This window comes from Buceros rhinoceros, unplaced genomic scaffold, assembly GCF_000710305.1.
Source record: "Buceros rhinoceros silvestris isolate BGI_N320 unplaced genomic scaffold, ASM71030v1 scaffold1337, whole genome shotgun sequence".
Lineage (NCBI taxonomy): Eukaryota > Metazoa > Chordata > Aves > Bucerotiformes > Bucerotidae > Buceros > Buceros rhinoceros.
Window position 1 is genome coordinate 16,005 of NW_010422649.1, and position 16,478 is coordinate 32,482.

General features: G+C 38.4%; 1 protein-coding gene across 1 annotated transcript in view; it reads left to right on the forward strand.

Moving 5' to 3' along the window:
* The first annotated feature begins 696 nt into the window (after window positions 1–696).
* The window catches only part of BMP5 (bone morphogenetic protein 5), a 33,099-nt gene continuing 17,317 nt past the window's right edge, over window positions 697–16,478 (forward strand). The window contains exons 1-2 of the mRNA XM_010140108.1: window positions 697–947; window positions 6,791–6,939. Coding sequence (XP_010138410.1) covers window positions 697–947; window positions 6,791–6,939 — 400 coding nt within the window. The remainder of the gene's footprint in view (window positions 948–6,790; window positions 6,940–16,478) is intronic.

The window sequence follows — 16,478 nt, forward strand, 5'->3', positions numbered from 1 at the left end:
CTTGAAATTCTGTGCAATCCTGAATTAAGTAATGATGAAGTCAACTTTCAAAAATTGTAACAATGTCAGAAGCAGTGGGAGCTGCACCTGCCCATGAGCAGCAGGTTCGTGGGGACTTCTCAAGCCAGGAGTCTGCTCCCTTTGCTGCCAGGATGCCAGAAATACTCAGCTCTGATTCATGGCTCCTTCTGACCACTGGCAAGGTGATGCTTTTGCCATTACAGTACAGCGTGTTAATTTATATGATATAACTGCTTCTTAAATACATAGTTGTATCATCCACTTCAGTACCACTTCAGAATTTACTATGTTAAGTGGAAATGAGCGGTATCCCTCTCGTCTGCCTGGTTATTGGTGGCAGTTAGTGTTTTCCAAAGTCATCTATGGCTCTGACTTTACTACTGCTGTGCTCATGACTGCATTGAAGTCCTAAATCCTTTTGCAGCTTTTAGTTTGTCCATATTTCTAGTTACTTTACAACATGTCCCCTTTCAGCTTTTTTTGATATTTTTTCCACTCCAGCTTCTGGAATTTGTATAAAAGCCACTGAGGGTTTTTTTTCTTTTGAACTGAAGACACTGGTCTGGTGGAATTTCCTTTAACTGAAAGTATGTCTGGGCTTATGCTTTTATTATTTGCACAGTTTTATATTGTCCTGTTTGTTTACTCCCAAGCACGGGGAACACTTCATTAATCATGGGAAATGGGCATTTGTCTCACCTCTTTAATTTACAATCAACTCTTTTTCTCATAGTTGAAAGGGACAAGGACTTCTCCCACCTGCGAAGGCACTACAAAGAGTTTCGCTTTGACCTTACTCAGATCCCGCGCGGAGAGGCAGTGACAGCAGCTGAATTCCGGATATACAAAGATCGAAGCAACAGCCGCTTTGAGAATGAAACCATTCAGATTAGTGTATATCAGATCATCAAGGAGTATCCAAACAGGTACCCTGCCCTGTTGGCATGAACATATCAAGTGTTGAATAACATCTCATGTTTCTGTCTTAAGCATGGAGACAGTAACTGATCGTAAGCACACCCTCGGCAAGGCATCATTGCTACCATTGTGGCTTGTGCAGTATTAATTCCTAGGCAATGACAACAAATACCGGGCAAGAATAAAACTTATCTTCGATGTAATTTATTCCAGATTTATGGAGAGTTTTACGTCTAATCTCACCAAATAATCTGCCCATGCACAGAGGGGTTGAGGGTTTCTGTTCTCAGTGAGCAAATGGTGGAGTTGTATGCATGGTCTAAGCATCTGGATTTGGGAGACGCACCATTTGCCGACACTGAGGTACTATAAGCCAAGATTCACTTAGCTCTCTAAAGGCAGATAGATGGTCCTTCTTTGTTTACTTTTGAAGGAGTGTGGCTTTTTTGCATGTGTTTTAATCTGCAGAATGTAATTAAAAGATTAAGTCAAGCACTAACTTTAAGATGACATATGCACACTTAACACATGCTGCTCACCATAACTGAAAATTAAAACAAACCAGAGCATCATGGAATCATTTAGGTTGGAAAAGATCTTTAAGATCATTGAGCCCAACCATAAACCTAACACTGCCAAGTCCACCACTAAACCATGTCCCTAAGTGCCAAAAGTGATGCTACACATAAGCAAATCTCTGAACCTGAGTTTGCAGAGTTCTCTATATGACATATTTCCAAATCTCTACAAGACCTGAGTAAACGACTAGATTTCACCAGGCAAAGTAGCTAAATACCTGAAAATTCCCACTGAAAACTAGTATCAATTCCAAGATGCTTCTGGGAAAAGCTATATACACTCAAAATCTGGGGTTTGAAATTAAATTAATTTGTGTCTTTTTTCAGAAAAGTGGGGGAGAAAGGTTTTGTTTTGTGATAAACAAAACCTCTCCCTCATCTTGGAACAGATACAACATTTCTGTTCTGGGTATATTTTGCAAAAGCAAAGAAAATGACAGCCTAAACTTGCAGAGTATTCAGAAGGAAAAACTGCCCGATCAACAGTTAGCTTGAAGGCTGGGCCGGAGATCAAATCTCTTTTCTGCTCACAGAAGCTTCAGCTTGTACCTTCCAGATGAGATCTCTGCACATCAAGTTATAAAATATTTATAGCTATAAACAGGGAGTCATTTTATATCAATGGAGCAGATTCAACAGGAGGGAAAGCACTCATCCTTCCAGAACCTTCTGCTTTCTTAGTAAATTTGGGGATGAATGAAACAGTGAGGGATATTTTTTTCTTACCTTTATTTTCAGCTTGCAAAAATTCTTTTGACAGAGGTTCTAATAGATACTCCTTGGAGGAAGAAATGAATCAGGAAGAAACAAAGCATATATTTTCAAAGAGCACATGCCAAGGCTCTTCACCTGAAATCTCAACAGATATTTTTAAAGAACTAATGAGAAAAGTTGGGTTTTCTAATTTATTTGATGGTTTGTTTTTTGTTTAGTTTGGGGTGTGGTTTTTTATGTTTTCCCTGTAGGTAATTTCTATTCTATTTTAGAGAAAACAAAACCGCTTACTAATCTGAAGTAAGATCACAATTTAATATTCTCTGGCCTGTTAAATGACAGCAGTCTCTGTGAAGCCATTAAAAACTGCTTGATTTCTTTCAGTACATAAATTTATTAACGTTTTATAATTCCATATAAAAACATAAAAGCCCCACGTCCTCTAATGGAAGCATGTTGCTGGAAAGGGCGACATGCAACAATAGGCTGTCCATTTGATTTCACCACAGAATCCAGAATTGTTTTGGTTGGAAGAAACCTATAAGATCACTGAGTCCAACCATTCACTCTGCACTGCCAGGTCACCACTAAACCATGACCCTTAGCATTGCATCTACACGTCTTTTAAACACTTCCAGGGATGGGGACTCCACCACCTCCCTGGGCAGCCTGTTCCAATGCTTAATGGCCCTCTGTGTAAAGAAATCTTTCCTGATTCCCAGCCTAAATTTCTCCTCATGCAACTTAAGACCAGTATACAGAAAGTTCACGTGTAGACTGTTTCCCTCCTATTGTTGATTTTGCCATGGAGTATGTAGAGGCAAAAGCCTCAGTGGTACAGAAATTTTTTTTCCCCTATAAAGCCCCTATAAATTAGTGTTATACTTGCTTTTGTCACCTCAGGTTTGTCCTACGTATGAGGACATGAGATTTTAGGTGCAAAATTTTCAGAAGCCTCAACAGAAGAATGTGGGAGTGAGAGTTCAGTGAGGGTGGTGAGGCACTCGAACAAGATGCCCAGAGAGCCTGTGGATCCCTGGAAGTTCAAGGTCAGGTTGGATGGGGCTTTGAGCAATCTGATATAGTGGAAGTGTTCCTGTCCTGCTAGGGGGGTTGGAAGTAAATGATCTTTAAGGTCCCATCCAACCCAAACCATTCTAGGGTTCTATAAAGTCCCACATTCCTTACTAGTGCCATGCCACAGCAATACGGAGGGTTTTGACCCTGCTCTTCCACCCTTCTTTGCTTTGAACAGGAAACATGGGTGTCTGAGAGGGCACTGCAATACTAATTGCAGTTCTGCTATTTTTTCAGGCAAGGAGCGTTCAGGGTTTAGGGTTTCTGAGTTGCAGACTCAGACATTTTTCTGTCTCCGTGGCAGCGTGGTCACTGAAGTGTGTGTGTTTATTGAATTTGCTCGAAGTTTGCTGAAATTACAGTCTTTAGGACTGAAGTTTTCTATCTATTCTAAAGAAGCATGTAAAGCACAGCCTATGGCAAAGCAAACTTTCCAAGACAACCCTGCCAATGTACTCCTACCCGGATCTTTTCTCATGACGAAAGTAATGTGTTCCAACAGACCAAATCCCTATTCCTGTTCTGGTGGCAGCTAGCCACTAATTTAACTAAACCCTAAGGATTCTTCCCACATTAGGGAATCCTCAAGTGGCATTAAGATACTAAAGCAGCTTTTCTGGAATGAGGCGAGAGGTGAAGCAGCATTATGGTGAGAGCCTCTTACATAGTAATTGTGATTTGATATGGTCAAAAACTTTCCTCGGTTTCAAGGAATATATAGATGGTTTATTCCACCTTTACTTCCTTAAGTGACCCAGGAGATGTGGAGCTTCTTAGATGTTCTGCCCGCAGCCTCTTTGCTGAAATTCTTGACTGTGGTAGCATTTCTGCTGTAGACAACTGGCCATTTGGGACCAGACTGAGATCACTAAACTTAAACAGCCTCCATAAAGGTAAAGCAAATCAGCTGTATTCTGCCTGAATGTGTTCAATGTTGCATTTCAGGCTATTTACGACATAACGCCGTACTTTTTTTATTATGTGTTGTCGGCTATTTTTTAAACAGAATTATTTTTTTTTAAATTGGAGCCAAAATTTGCAGCTGTCTTTCATTTTCAGTGTGATTGTTTTTTCCTTTTCACAGAATAAAGGAGAAATTTAAAATAAAAATGTCACAAAATGTGATGAGAATTTTGGGTAAATGACATCAGCTAATGGGGAATCCTGATTCCAGAGCTCTCATTGCCTTCTCAGGCATCAGTTTTTCTCCCTATGTTTCTATAAATTGTGAAAAAGGCTGGGCTTTTGTCCTGACAAATACTTCAGATTTCTGTAGTAATTTGCTGTTATGTGGGTTAAATAATTAGCATGGGTCCTGAAGACATTTCGTCTATCCTACTATGAGTTCTTAAGAATCTGGTCTCGTTTTGTTCATTTGCTAAGTTAACAAGTAAGAACAATCTGCCTCTTTGAGTCTATTACCTTAACCAGATCACTATGCTTGCAGGAAAGTAGACAAAAAAATTAACATAGCAATGCCAAGGACACTTTGGTGTGAGTTTCTGCTGCAGGGCAAAGTAATAAAGTTACCTTGAGGAGAGCTCCACAGGGGAAATTTGTCCTTTGTAGGGATTTCTGGATTGTACCTTTAGTAATGTCCTATTCTGATTTGGCATATGAGACATCTCTTTTGAGAACATTCTGTATTAGCTCCAGCAAAGTTTGGAGCTGAAAGACTCTAGATAGGAAAACAGTTATGCATTCTAGGAGGAGACAAGACAAATGTGAAATTATAGCTCTGTGATATTGTAATATTTTATATTCCAAACGATTTTACAGTTTTCTATTAAATCTACTGAATGATACAAGAAATATTTATAAATAAACACCATGAAAACTGTCACATTCAGAATTAAACCCTTCGGCTTTAAAGTTCTAATAAAACTGCTTATTAGAGAAAAAAGTTGGCATTTAAGACTCCAGAGAGTACTATTTATGAGCGTGTGGTACGTTGTTAATTTGTTCTGTGCTCGCATAGCAGGTCAGGCTCTTTTGAATTGTAGGACTGTTTTTATGTTAGCTCCAGAGGGAGAATGTATGTTTTCTCCTTGTGTGGTCATTAGCACAGTTCTGCTAGAATGGAAGTGTTAAGAACCCAGCAAAAGATTTTCCTTTAACAGAAGAAAAAAATGTGACTTGAAAGAAAGCCCTTTTGATTTTTTTTTAAAGTTCAAACCTGCTTTATATTTTCCTGAGTGTTGAACGACCACAGTTTCAAGAGCTACATGAGATGATGGTTTTTTCAGTATCAGAACTTCTACGTACATTTACATGTTTAGTCTAGATAAAGCAGCAATTTCCTACAATGCTGTTGCAATTCAGTGACATGAGAATGTAGGGACAGTACCATTGTAATTTTAAAGAAGCTTTTTACATACAAAGCAAATTACTTCTGTCTGTCTTACCTCCTTATGCGTATATTAATGCTGACTGTAAGGTAGCAATGTGATTCCAAGGTCTGTGTAAGCCAAGTCTGTCTTTAGTTAACTTGGACAGTCAAAATGTCAAAAATTTTTTTTTCTTGCGTATTATTGTTTTCCTTACTATTTATGGTAGAAGATAAATAGCTTTCTATAACTAGATTTTGGTTTAAAAGGCTAAACTGTGAAAACAGTTTTTAATAATCCATGCTGCTTTGTAGAAGCATTTAAAATGAAACTGATGAGAGTTAATTATCTTGGGTTTAGAGTGGTCATTGTATTAAAATATTTGCAATACAGATGTGCTTCTGGAACCAATTGTGTCAAGACATACATGAAAACAGGACAAATAAACAATCCATGCTAAACATTTAGTAACACAATTATACTAACTCCCCTGAGCAGCCCTTCTGAATTACTAAAAAATTTCATGGGAACAAATTTGAAAATATACCAGGGATCTGAGGGTTAAAATGTTAGAATTACATTAATGAATAATTATATAATTTCTTCTTTGATATAGAGACTTTTTTCTAAACATCTGTACTAATATGAAACTGTCTGAACTGTCATCTACTCATGTTTTGTCATATGATATAACTGCTGTCGTGTGTTATTAATAACAGATTTTTTTCAGCAAGCTATGCCTTTGAATTTTAGTTTAAATAGGAACATGATTTTGACATTTTTTGTCTTTTACACTGAATTGTTTATGAAAGTTAATCTTTCTGGGACATTCTAGTGCTGAAAGATGAATACTTCATAAACAGCCTCAATTATATATTTTATGTATTTATATCAGGAAGCTGGATTTTTCACATTTTCCAGAGCTGTAGTTTTTGCATGCTGAGACTCCCTTCAGAAAGGCCTCTCAGGGGAAATACCTTCATTATACTTAACAATTGCATGCTAGCTACAGCACATGCTGTACTACATGTGTAGTGGTGAGGATATGGCAAAGGATTATTCATTTGGATTCTGGGATGTTATTGTCATCAAGGAAATTAAAGACAAAAAATAACAACATTTGAACACCTTAACTCTCTATTTGCTTTAAATTAGGGATGCAGACTTGTTCCTGTTAGACACAAGAAAGGCTCAAGCTTCTGATGTGGGCTGGTTTGTGTTTGACATTACTGTAACCAGCAATCACTGGGTGATTAATCCACAGAACAATCTGGGCTTGCAACTCTGCGCTGAAACTGGGGACGGTAAGATCATAACTATAGATTATAATGCTGTGCATGTTCTTGTCACCTCCTGCCAGGATTGTTTGCTGGATGGGTGTTATTTAACTTAACCGACAGTAGCTATAGTGGCTATAACCTGCAAACTTTGTATTATTCTTAATTCTGTAGGATATGAATATGTCTATTCAGCTAACTGAATCAAGTTAAATTAAATGAAGTTTGGGATAAAAGCTCCTACATAGAAAATGAACTTCCATTTTAATAAACCTCCATTTTAATGTTCTTCCACTGATCAATACACTCAGGAAACTCAAGTAGATTTGTGGAATTTTTGTTTTAGAAAGTTTCTAAAGAACTTTCTGGGCTGAAACATGGAAAAAGGTATAAAAACCCTCAGGACTTTTGGGAGGTTGCTCATAGCCACTGGTACTGATGTTAGAGAAAGTTCAACTATAGGGTAATACAGGAATTGGTTTTCTATAATTTGGAAAAAAATTAAAACATTTTTACTTTGAAATGGGTTAAAAATTTGAAATCTTGAAAATTTTATTTAGCTGAAAATCAGAAAGAACACTATCAAAATTGAAGTCAGAGCTGTGAGGATTTTAATACAGATTTATGGGACTACTATATTATTCATAGATATGCTCTTCATTAAAAAATGAAAATTTATCTCAACGCAAAAAAATTATTTTTAGAGAAATGTTCTTTACTTAGCCTTCTTCAGAAGCTAATAAAAAGGGACTTATATAGCCTTTTTTCTGTGATGGTTCACTTAATCCACACTACAAGCAAACTTTCGGATTTAGCTCTTTATTGTCAAAAAGCTTTTTCTGTCAGAGGTCAAGGGATCTATGATGCCAGTTAATCTAAACCTTAGCTGACATAATGTTAATGAATAGCAGAAGAAACCCTGGTGTAAGGATTAATATTTTTTCCTTCTTTCTCTGTTCTGGCTACATTTTCTCACTGTTTTTGATGTGAATTCTCCCTCGGGCTCAGCTGGGCTGTGAACAAAGCCTCTCATACCTTTTCAGCACGTGCTCAGGCTGTTGGAGAGTTATGCAAAATCTGTCCTTTAGGCACGATGCTTAAAAAGAGAGTTGGCAGGCTTGAACCGGAGCAGATGACCATTTCACTCAATATTGCCTATACCTCTGGAGTACAGTCAGCAGAAAAGCAAGGCAGCAATGCAAAGCAGACCATTCTGTTACTGCATTCAGCCAGCCTCTAAAGGCACCACACCTGATCTCAGGCTGTAGGGAGGGCTGCTGTTAGGCAGGCTGGTTTTGTGAGGCCATTTTAAAGCCCTGAAAGTTGTGGAGAGGTGACACCTCCATCGGGCATCCACATTAGGTGGACTGGCTTCTAGCCAGTTTTCCTGCTCCAGAATAAACTTCATCATTGACTTTTTTTTCCCCCAGGAGATTCAAATACAGAAGCTCTTGAAAATTAAATATCCATGAAAGGCGTCCGTTAAGAAACCCTGGAACTGGCAATTTGTTGGTTCTAGCCTCAAAATTATTTCCGTTCAGTAAACAGCAGGAAAGTTTGTATGGATAAAAGGAAACCTTTAGGTCAATACACTTTACAAGAAATTGTAAAAGAAATTGTTTATGTAAATATTTTCCCTCTCCTACTCCCAAGATCAGAAAGGTGATAGATAATTTTCTATTTTAAATTCCAAAGCCACAAGGAGCTTTACCTTCTGCATCTCACTTATTTGAATTTCTCAACGCAGCTACTTGAATGAGGAGGAAATTCCCCTCTTCCCTCAATTTCTGTTCCTTTTTCAGTTTATCCATGCAAGAAGAGTGCCCTTCTAGAGACTGAAGTTTTCAAAACCATAGGGAAGACCTGTGCTATACCACTTCAGCTAGGCATAAGGAAAATCATCCTTTTGTGCTCTTACAGTTTTGCTCCTAAGGCTTGGATTATTTTTATTGGGTTGCTGTTACTTCTGGAAACTATTAGAAACACCAGCAGTTGAATGACACGTTTGTGTACAGATGGAACATGAATTTTTATACATGACTCAGTATGTAATGGACTTGGTTTGTAACCCAGGGAACCCCACCCACCTTCCCTCCAACCAGTTTTCTATGAATACTCAAAGACTGATTCAAATCAACCGAAAACCCTTCCCTTGGCTTGAGTGAAATTTGGGCTGTGCAAATCTGAAGCACATTTCTTCACGCCTTCAGCTGTCCACTGAGTTTACAGGAGGTAGAGGAGTTCTACCTCCCATAACCGCAGCAACACTTATAAGACCTGATCCATTAATCTTTCTATTGCAACAGACCATTAAACTAGGTGGGATTCTGTTAACTCAGAGGATCCCTGTTTGAGGTACTCACTTGCTGCACTGGGGCCCTCAATAATTAAGTCTGCAAATACACACTAAATTTAGATTTATTCATACAGCACCTTTCAAATGGGATGGAAACAATTACTGAGACTCGGAAGTGCCACTATATTGTTATAGTTACCATTAACTGTAATCTTTCTTACAGTTATCTTTCAGTGACTTTTTAGCAAATTACATGTGTAGATTTATATCTTTGGTGATCCTTGAAGATGATACATAAATAATAATATAGTCTAGTTGAGGAATGAAAAAAAAAGTAATTACTTGAAGTAACAGTATGATAAAAAACAACTTTAGAAGAATGTCTGGTTGTTGTAATTTGTATTTTTTCCTCTTTGAAAATGCTGAAAAAGTACAAAAAGCCACATGACATTGGAATGTGTTTTCTTTTTTCTTTAAGACAGTATTTGGTATCATACGTCTCATTTTAGCATGAAATGTAGACTTTTTCTCGTAATGGGACGTTTTATTCTGAACAGTAAGAATAAAGGTTTGCATGACACATATGGAAGCTGTCAACATATAATGCACTGTTTCCCTAGGGCTGTGGTAAATTAAGGATCAGGTTTTTTTGATTTTCTCTTTAAATGTCTCCTCCACATTCTGCAGCATCCCCTTTTGGCTGATTCCTTCCTTTTGACACCAAAACTCTCTGTGGTTTTTAAAACGAGAGGTGATCATTTTCACACTGATGGAAGTGCATGCGTTAGATGAATTGCAGCATAAAATCAATGCAGATGCAGAAACAATTCAAAAAGCTCCATGCAACGCTTTTCCTGTGTATATAACATATGTCCCCTAAGACTTAAAACATGTTCCAGTGAATCAGCACCTTTGCATTATCATTTAACATCTTTATAATTGGAAGTTAGCAACTGTTTGAACATCACTTTACTGGAGGAGTATAAATAGATGCAAAAGTGTTTTGCTGTTTATATCATTGCTGAAGAGAACCTAGTGTTGTTGGAAAATGGGAGGGAGAGATACCATAATCTGATGACTACCTATGACCCACAAAATAAAACAGGTTCCAACCCTCCATGTAGTTCTGTGCCTTTTCTTCGATTATTGCAGCTCTCAGTATTTGCCATCTGCCTGCACATCCGAGCAGAAGAAACTGCTGGTAACTTTGAAAAGCCCAAGCTGGTCAAGATGATTTCTGTTACCACATAGTTCTATGGGAGGTTTCTTTGAGCTTTCCTGCTGTTTGAGGTGGATAAGCAGCAGAAATCCTCAGATCCCTGACTCTGACTCTTAATTCAGGTTTTGTTTTTTTTTTTTCCTAGGAGCAAAGGGAAACTTGTAAGAAATGGGTTTTTCTCTCCAGCACAGATTTGGGTACACTCTGACATGTGTCTCCTGGAAGGGAGTTTGGCTCGTAAACCTAAATGCTGCAGGAAGGATTGGTGAGCTCCTCCTCCAGTGATGATGAGGGAGACGTTAAAGGAAACATCCTCTCTATTTTAGCCTCTTCTCCTTTCAGCCTGGGCCTTCCAAGGTCCTTTTCTCCTACAAAGCCTTTGGAAAGGCAGCATGGCTACATTCTCTATGACACAGAGGGTGTCTGGCTTGCTTTCAGCCCATAGCACCCTGTGGCATCACCCCAGCTTCTTCAGGTGGTTGGATGCATACCTTACATTGGCTGTGGCTTCATCTTTACAACACTAAATATTGTCAGTCTCAACCCGAGGCTGCCCCCAGTCAACCTTGGCACCTAATTTACATGACCATGGTAGCCATCATGTACTCTGGAGGATGCTGCTGAGTTGTTACTTTTATGTCTCTTGGGGGATCTGGTATCAGGCAGATATAAGGAGTGAGTTCACCTTTGTTAGTGTCCTTAGAGTGGGGGAATTTAGCATATGTATATTTATATTGATACATATATAGACTTTGGCAGGCAATAGCTCTGCCTAAATTCTAAGCCATCTGGAAGCCATATAGCCATGTTAGCACAGCACTGAACCCGAGCTAATATATCCTGCCCCTCAGCAGGTTTTATTAGCTTGGGCTGAAGCACTGCCTAAGTACAGCTACATGAGTTCTGATTCAGAGCTGACTTTGGCCAAAGTTACACTAGTAAATTAAACATGCTCAGGAATACTCTGGTGTGAAACGAGCTGGAGGAATGGCTCTCTCAGTCTCCAAAACAGGGTGACCCCATGGCAGCTGCTCCTCTGGGAGAGGTCTCTGCAGCACTGCCTTGGGGTGCTGAGGACTCTGCCATGGAGCTGACATAGGACATAAATGCACCAGGAGCACCATCCCACCCTGAGCAGAGCAGATGATCAAGCTCTAGGACCTGGGAGTGTTCCTGGACATTTTAATTTACCCAAATAGGTGTAACCCCTGTTTCCAGCTGGGTCAGTGATATAGTCAGCATTTTCTTGTGTCTGGTAGTAGCAAGCGATGTGAACACACCCTTTATTAGTAAGGGCATGCTTACTTTAAGCATGAGGGTGAGGGAGATGAGATGGGCCTCTGCCCCTTCTCCTGCCACCTCTGCATACTGGTACATAGTGGTCCTGGTTGTACAGCTGTGCAACTCCCTGTCCACCCTGCTTCCCAGACAGCTGAAGAATACATCTGCTTCTCTGCATTTGTGTTTCATTTCATCCAGAAGGCATTTATCCATTTTATTTTTTGGTGGATGACCAATTAATCTAATCTCTTCTTGTATTTTTGTCTTCCTGAGCACATTCTTAACTGTGCTAGGATTCCCACCAGTCATTCACAGTTTAAGTACATTGAATTGACAGGATGAATCAAGTACTTAGTAAGCACATTTGTATATGATTACATCTGATTTTTTGTGTAAGCCGACAGGGTACTGCAGCTTTATACAGCATACCATGGTTCCTAACAAGTTCCCAAGTGCTTTCTTCAAGAAAGTTATGATTGTCAAAATCAACACAAACAGATAGGCAAAATTCCTTCAAATGAACTAAATAAAAACAACAAAATGTAAGATTCTAAAACCAAAAGCTGAATCTTCTTTAGTTTTGACCAAAGCTGTGAAGCCTAGGAAATGCAGAGCAGACCATCCAAGACCACCGATTTTTCAGAATTCTTTAAAGCCTCCAGGGAGCAGAAGATTTAATAAAACACATAAAGCTTGTTTCAAAGGCGTATTTTATATGCTTTTGAATATTGACATTTGATATAGACAAATGTCCACCAAAGGAAGAGTTTGCATAATGATTTACGTAGATGATACAATAGAGACAGTATAAAATACTTCGGTGCTGGAGTGTCGAGGATGTTTTATGTATACAGACCATCACGTTTGTGTTGTTAGGTTTTCTCATCTTTTTAAAATAAGCCTTCATTTAAGCTTTGGTAGACAAACTCTACCTCAATTCCTTTGTTTCTGTGAAATCCCACTGCTCTCAAAAGCACTGTTCAGGCATGAGAAACTTCACAAGTTTCTATCTAATTTTGAAAACTAATTTGCACACTTTCAGATTCAGAGCCTCAAGACAGATTTTGCTCAAATATTAGATGTTATTGGACCTTGTATGCTCAGGGTCTTTCTCCAAAAGGCCTATCCCGATCCTCATTTCAGATGTCTCTCCCACGAGGAGGAAAACATAGGCGTGGCATCAGAAAAATATTTTCTTTCAGCAAATCAGAAATGAATTCTCAGCATCACCAAAGTTTTCATTTCTATCTACAAATATATAAAATTACTACCAAAATAACTACTGTGACCTAGCACTAGTGGTTAATGCGTAAAATGTGTTTTGTGGCTTGTTGAACGTTTTTGAAAGTACATAAGTGGTTGTTTTTCATAACAAAATGAGTGGTTCGCTGCAGTTCAATGACTCAGGACAAAATAATGGATCTTGGAATCACTCATTGTTCTGTGTTGCCAGTGTAAATCTGGCCAAGATGCATAATGGCTGAAAGTTCTTGCAAAATTACTGTCTGCTCAATGCCTTACATAAAATATATACTGCCTGAGGAGAGAGAGCCAAGTCACAAATCTTACCACTGTCATTGGCATCCACGCTGGCGATCTCAGAAAAAGTCAGCTTTCTGAATGTCATGAAAAATGAGGTGATGTCTCTAGGTCAGGACTGTGAGACAGATTGTTATTAAAAGCTTGAAGAGCTCTTGCATTTCCATTTAGAGCAGCTGGGGGAGGTGGGTTGTGGTGGAATGAACTTTTAAGATGGAACTTGATCAGTTCATGAAAAAATTTGTCTGATATGACTGCATGTGACAGCAGAAAAGTGGATGTAGTGATAGCAAATAGCTCCACAGTTATCATCCTGTGTGCTATTCTTATTTTACGGGTAAAAAGAAAAGAGCAAAACCATCAGGATTGTCAAGGTAGGACCTTTTTATAACTGAACATCACAGTTATTTTTGCAGCAGTGATTCCTTTATTATAAGGAGACAGAATGTGAAAAGGCAAATAATATTCATTCAGCTCCGTCAGTCAAACCAGCACATCCATAGAAGCTTTATGCAAATTGCTAAGGGCACTTTACTATCAAATAGAATAAAAGCCAAAAATAAGTTCAAATGCCAAGTCAAACAAATACACCGTGCCAAAGACTCAAAATCATATGAATAAAGACTAAGGAGTTCAGCAGATTTGTAACATAATGCTTTAAATAAGTCTTAGTCTCCAAATATACCTGTCAATGTGGACATGAGATAAAAAATCACCATAGCAGGGCTGAGAAGGGCATGCCAGAATGTGAGGAATACAAAGGCTCTGGACTACCCCTGCACTTGAGTAAGCCTATTTGTTATGCATATTTTGTTTTTTCTAGGTGTAGGGGCAATTGCAGTGGCTAGGTTCAGTGGAGCAGGCATTAGCAGACTACTGGTTTCTTGCATTTTCTTCTTCTTTTCTTCTAAAGTCTGAAGATAAGACTTTGAAATACTCAGAATTAAAGATAGGATAGAAGGTTAAAACCAAACAAATTTCTCAGAATGCTTGACTGTGTTCTATTCCTGTTCAGATATGCTCAAGAGAAGCACCTTGCTGGTTTGGTTTTACCAGTGTCATGAGGGTGAAGATCTGAGGGAAGGTGTAGTTAAGCAGGTCAGCCTGAGACATTCATCTGATTTTAGATAATATTGCTCTAATACTACAGTATGGAATAAGTGTGCGCTGGAGAGACACAGATTTTCAGTTATCATTGAAGCCAAGACTTTTCTAAATGCTTGCAAGAAATGATAAATTAAACCTGCTTACTAAAAATGAAGTCCACGAATGCTTCTTGCTACAAAGGACAATTGAGGTTAGAGTGAGATTTTTCTTACTGTATTCTGAAATCCACACTACAGGCAAAGGTGAGGTCTATCTAACAAGACCATGGCACACAGATGGAGCTACTGCTGTGGCAGAAAGCATCTAGCATTTCAGAGGCAGGATACTCTGAAATACTTCCTATTCAGGGAGCGGCAAAGCTTTCTGTTCTTAGACTAAAGGACCCCCCCCCTCCTCGCCCCTGCCCCCCCCAACCTTTTTTTTTTCCCATCAAGTATAATAGAAGTTTTGTAAATGCAAACTTTCTTTTGCACAGAAGCAATCTAAAATGGAGACAACATATGTGGTTTGAATTTCCAAACCAAACAGTTCAGAGATCCTCCTCAGAAGAAATATAGTGTCTCAAGGGCAATGTATATTTTGATTACTTTGTGTTCTGAAAGTTGCAGTTAAGCAAAGATATATGATAAATCAAGAGAGAAAAGTTTAATGATGAACCCACAGAAGTCAATAAAATTTTTCCTGTTGACTACACTAGAAGCAGATCCGGTGCATATACCGTTTCTTAACTGAACAAACGGGTCCTGAAAACTCAGGTTGGCTGCTTAAAAGATCAAGCAAATAAAGGAATAGAGTCACATAAGCTGTTTCTGTGTGTAAAAAGGCTGTGGGTTACAGGATTAATTTTTTATAATATACCTCTATACACTGAATCACCAAGTAAGACTTAACTTGTGGAATCTTAATAGCCATCTCATTGCTGAAGTCTAAAGGAAATCCAGAGGAAACTTAGTAATATTAAAAGTTATTTTAAAGGGAGTTCACACAGGTTTGAAGGATATTTTGCTTCGCGCACAATATCCACCATTGTAAATTCAGAGAACCTAGATTCAGAAAACGTCCTCAGTATATAAATCTAATAGCATTCTTAAAATGTCCTCCAGTAAGGTATTAATCTTTTACAGATAAAATTAAAATTCTGAAAGTCATTGGAACAAAAAATACAGAAAAATAGTAAAAATATTCCCTCCTGAAATGAGGGGAAACTTGGAATTTCGTGGTAAGAGGCTAGTCTGTCCATGTTGCAATGAATAGAGAATAGTCTGTACAGTTTTTCATATCTGACTTTCAACAGAAGATTGGAACATATAGAAATTAATGTTACTGAATTATTTAATAGTAACTCAAACTATGAAAAGAAAAATTAAAGAAACACAAGACTAAAAAGCCATTTTAAATTAAATCAGAAGCTTCAACAAATATATTTTTCCCTTGCAGTCAAAAAAGTAATTATCAAAATTGTTCAGAATATGTTGCCAATTACTCTGCTCCATAACTGCTAACTTTCTCAGTTCTTCTCCTGCCTTTGCTGGGCTCTCTGTCACTGGAAACATCTTAAACCAATTTAAAGTGCTACACCTGAATAAACATGTTGTAAAAGTGTTTATGTATTGAAGTGGGTCAGTTCGAGGTATGGTATTTGGCTGGAACTTCTAATTTCTCTTTTTACTGCAAAAGGGCTGCCAGAAGGAGGAAGTCTGAGCTGAATTAATACATTTGTTACAGTGGAAGTAGAATGGAAACTACTTTAACCACAAATCAAACTGCCTCTTTCATTTACGCCAGTGATAGAGTTTTTCTAAGAAATATAGACTCTGGCATACAGCCACTGTAAGTTTGTGTTTGAAAAGGAAACCTATATGCTTATTTCTATAAGGTTTACTCCTATGCTTATTTGCAAGTTCTTTTAAAGAATGATTGTGTTAATGGTATCATATGTTTCGAGGCAGATGCTCCTCCATCAACTGTGTAGCAAACTTTTCCAGTTGGTTCAGAAGAATGCCCAGGCACACCGATGTTGTGCAGCACACGAGGTGCCTCTGCCCGTACCTTCCCATTTAAAGGACCTCTGTGTCCCTCACCCAGCACAGCTGCATAGCTTCACATGACACTGTCTCATTTTCT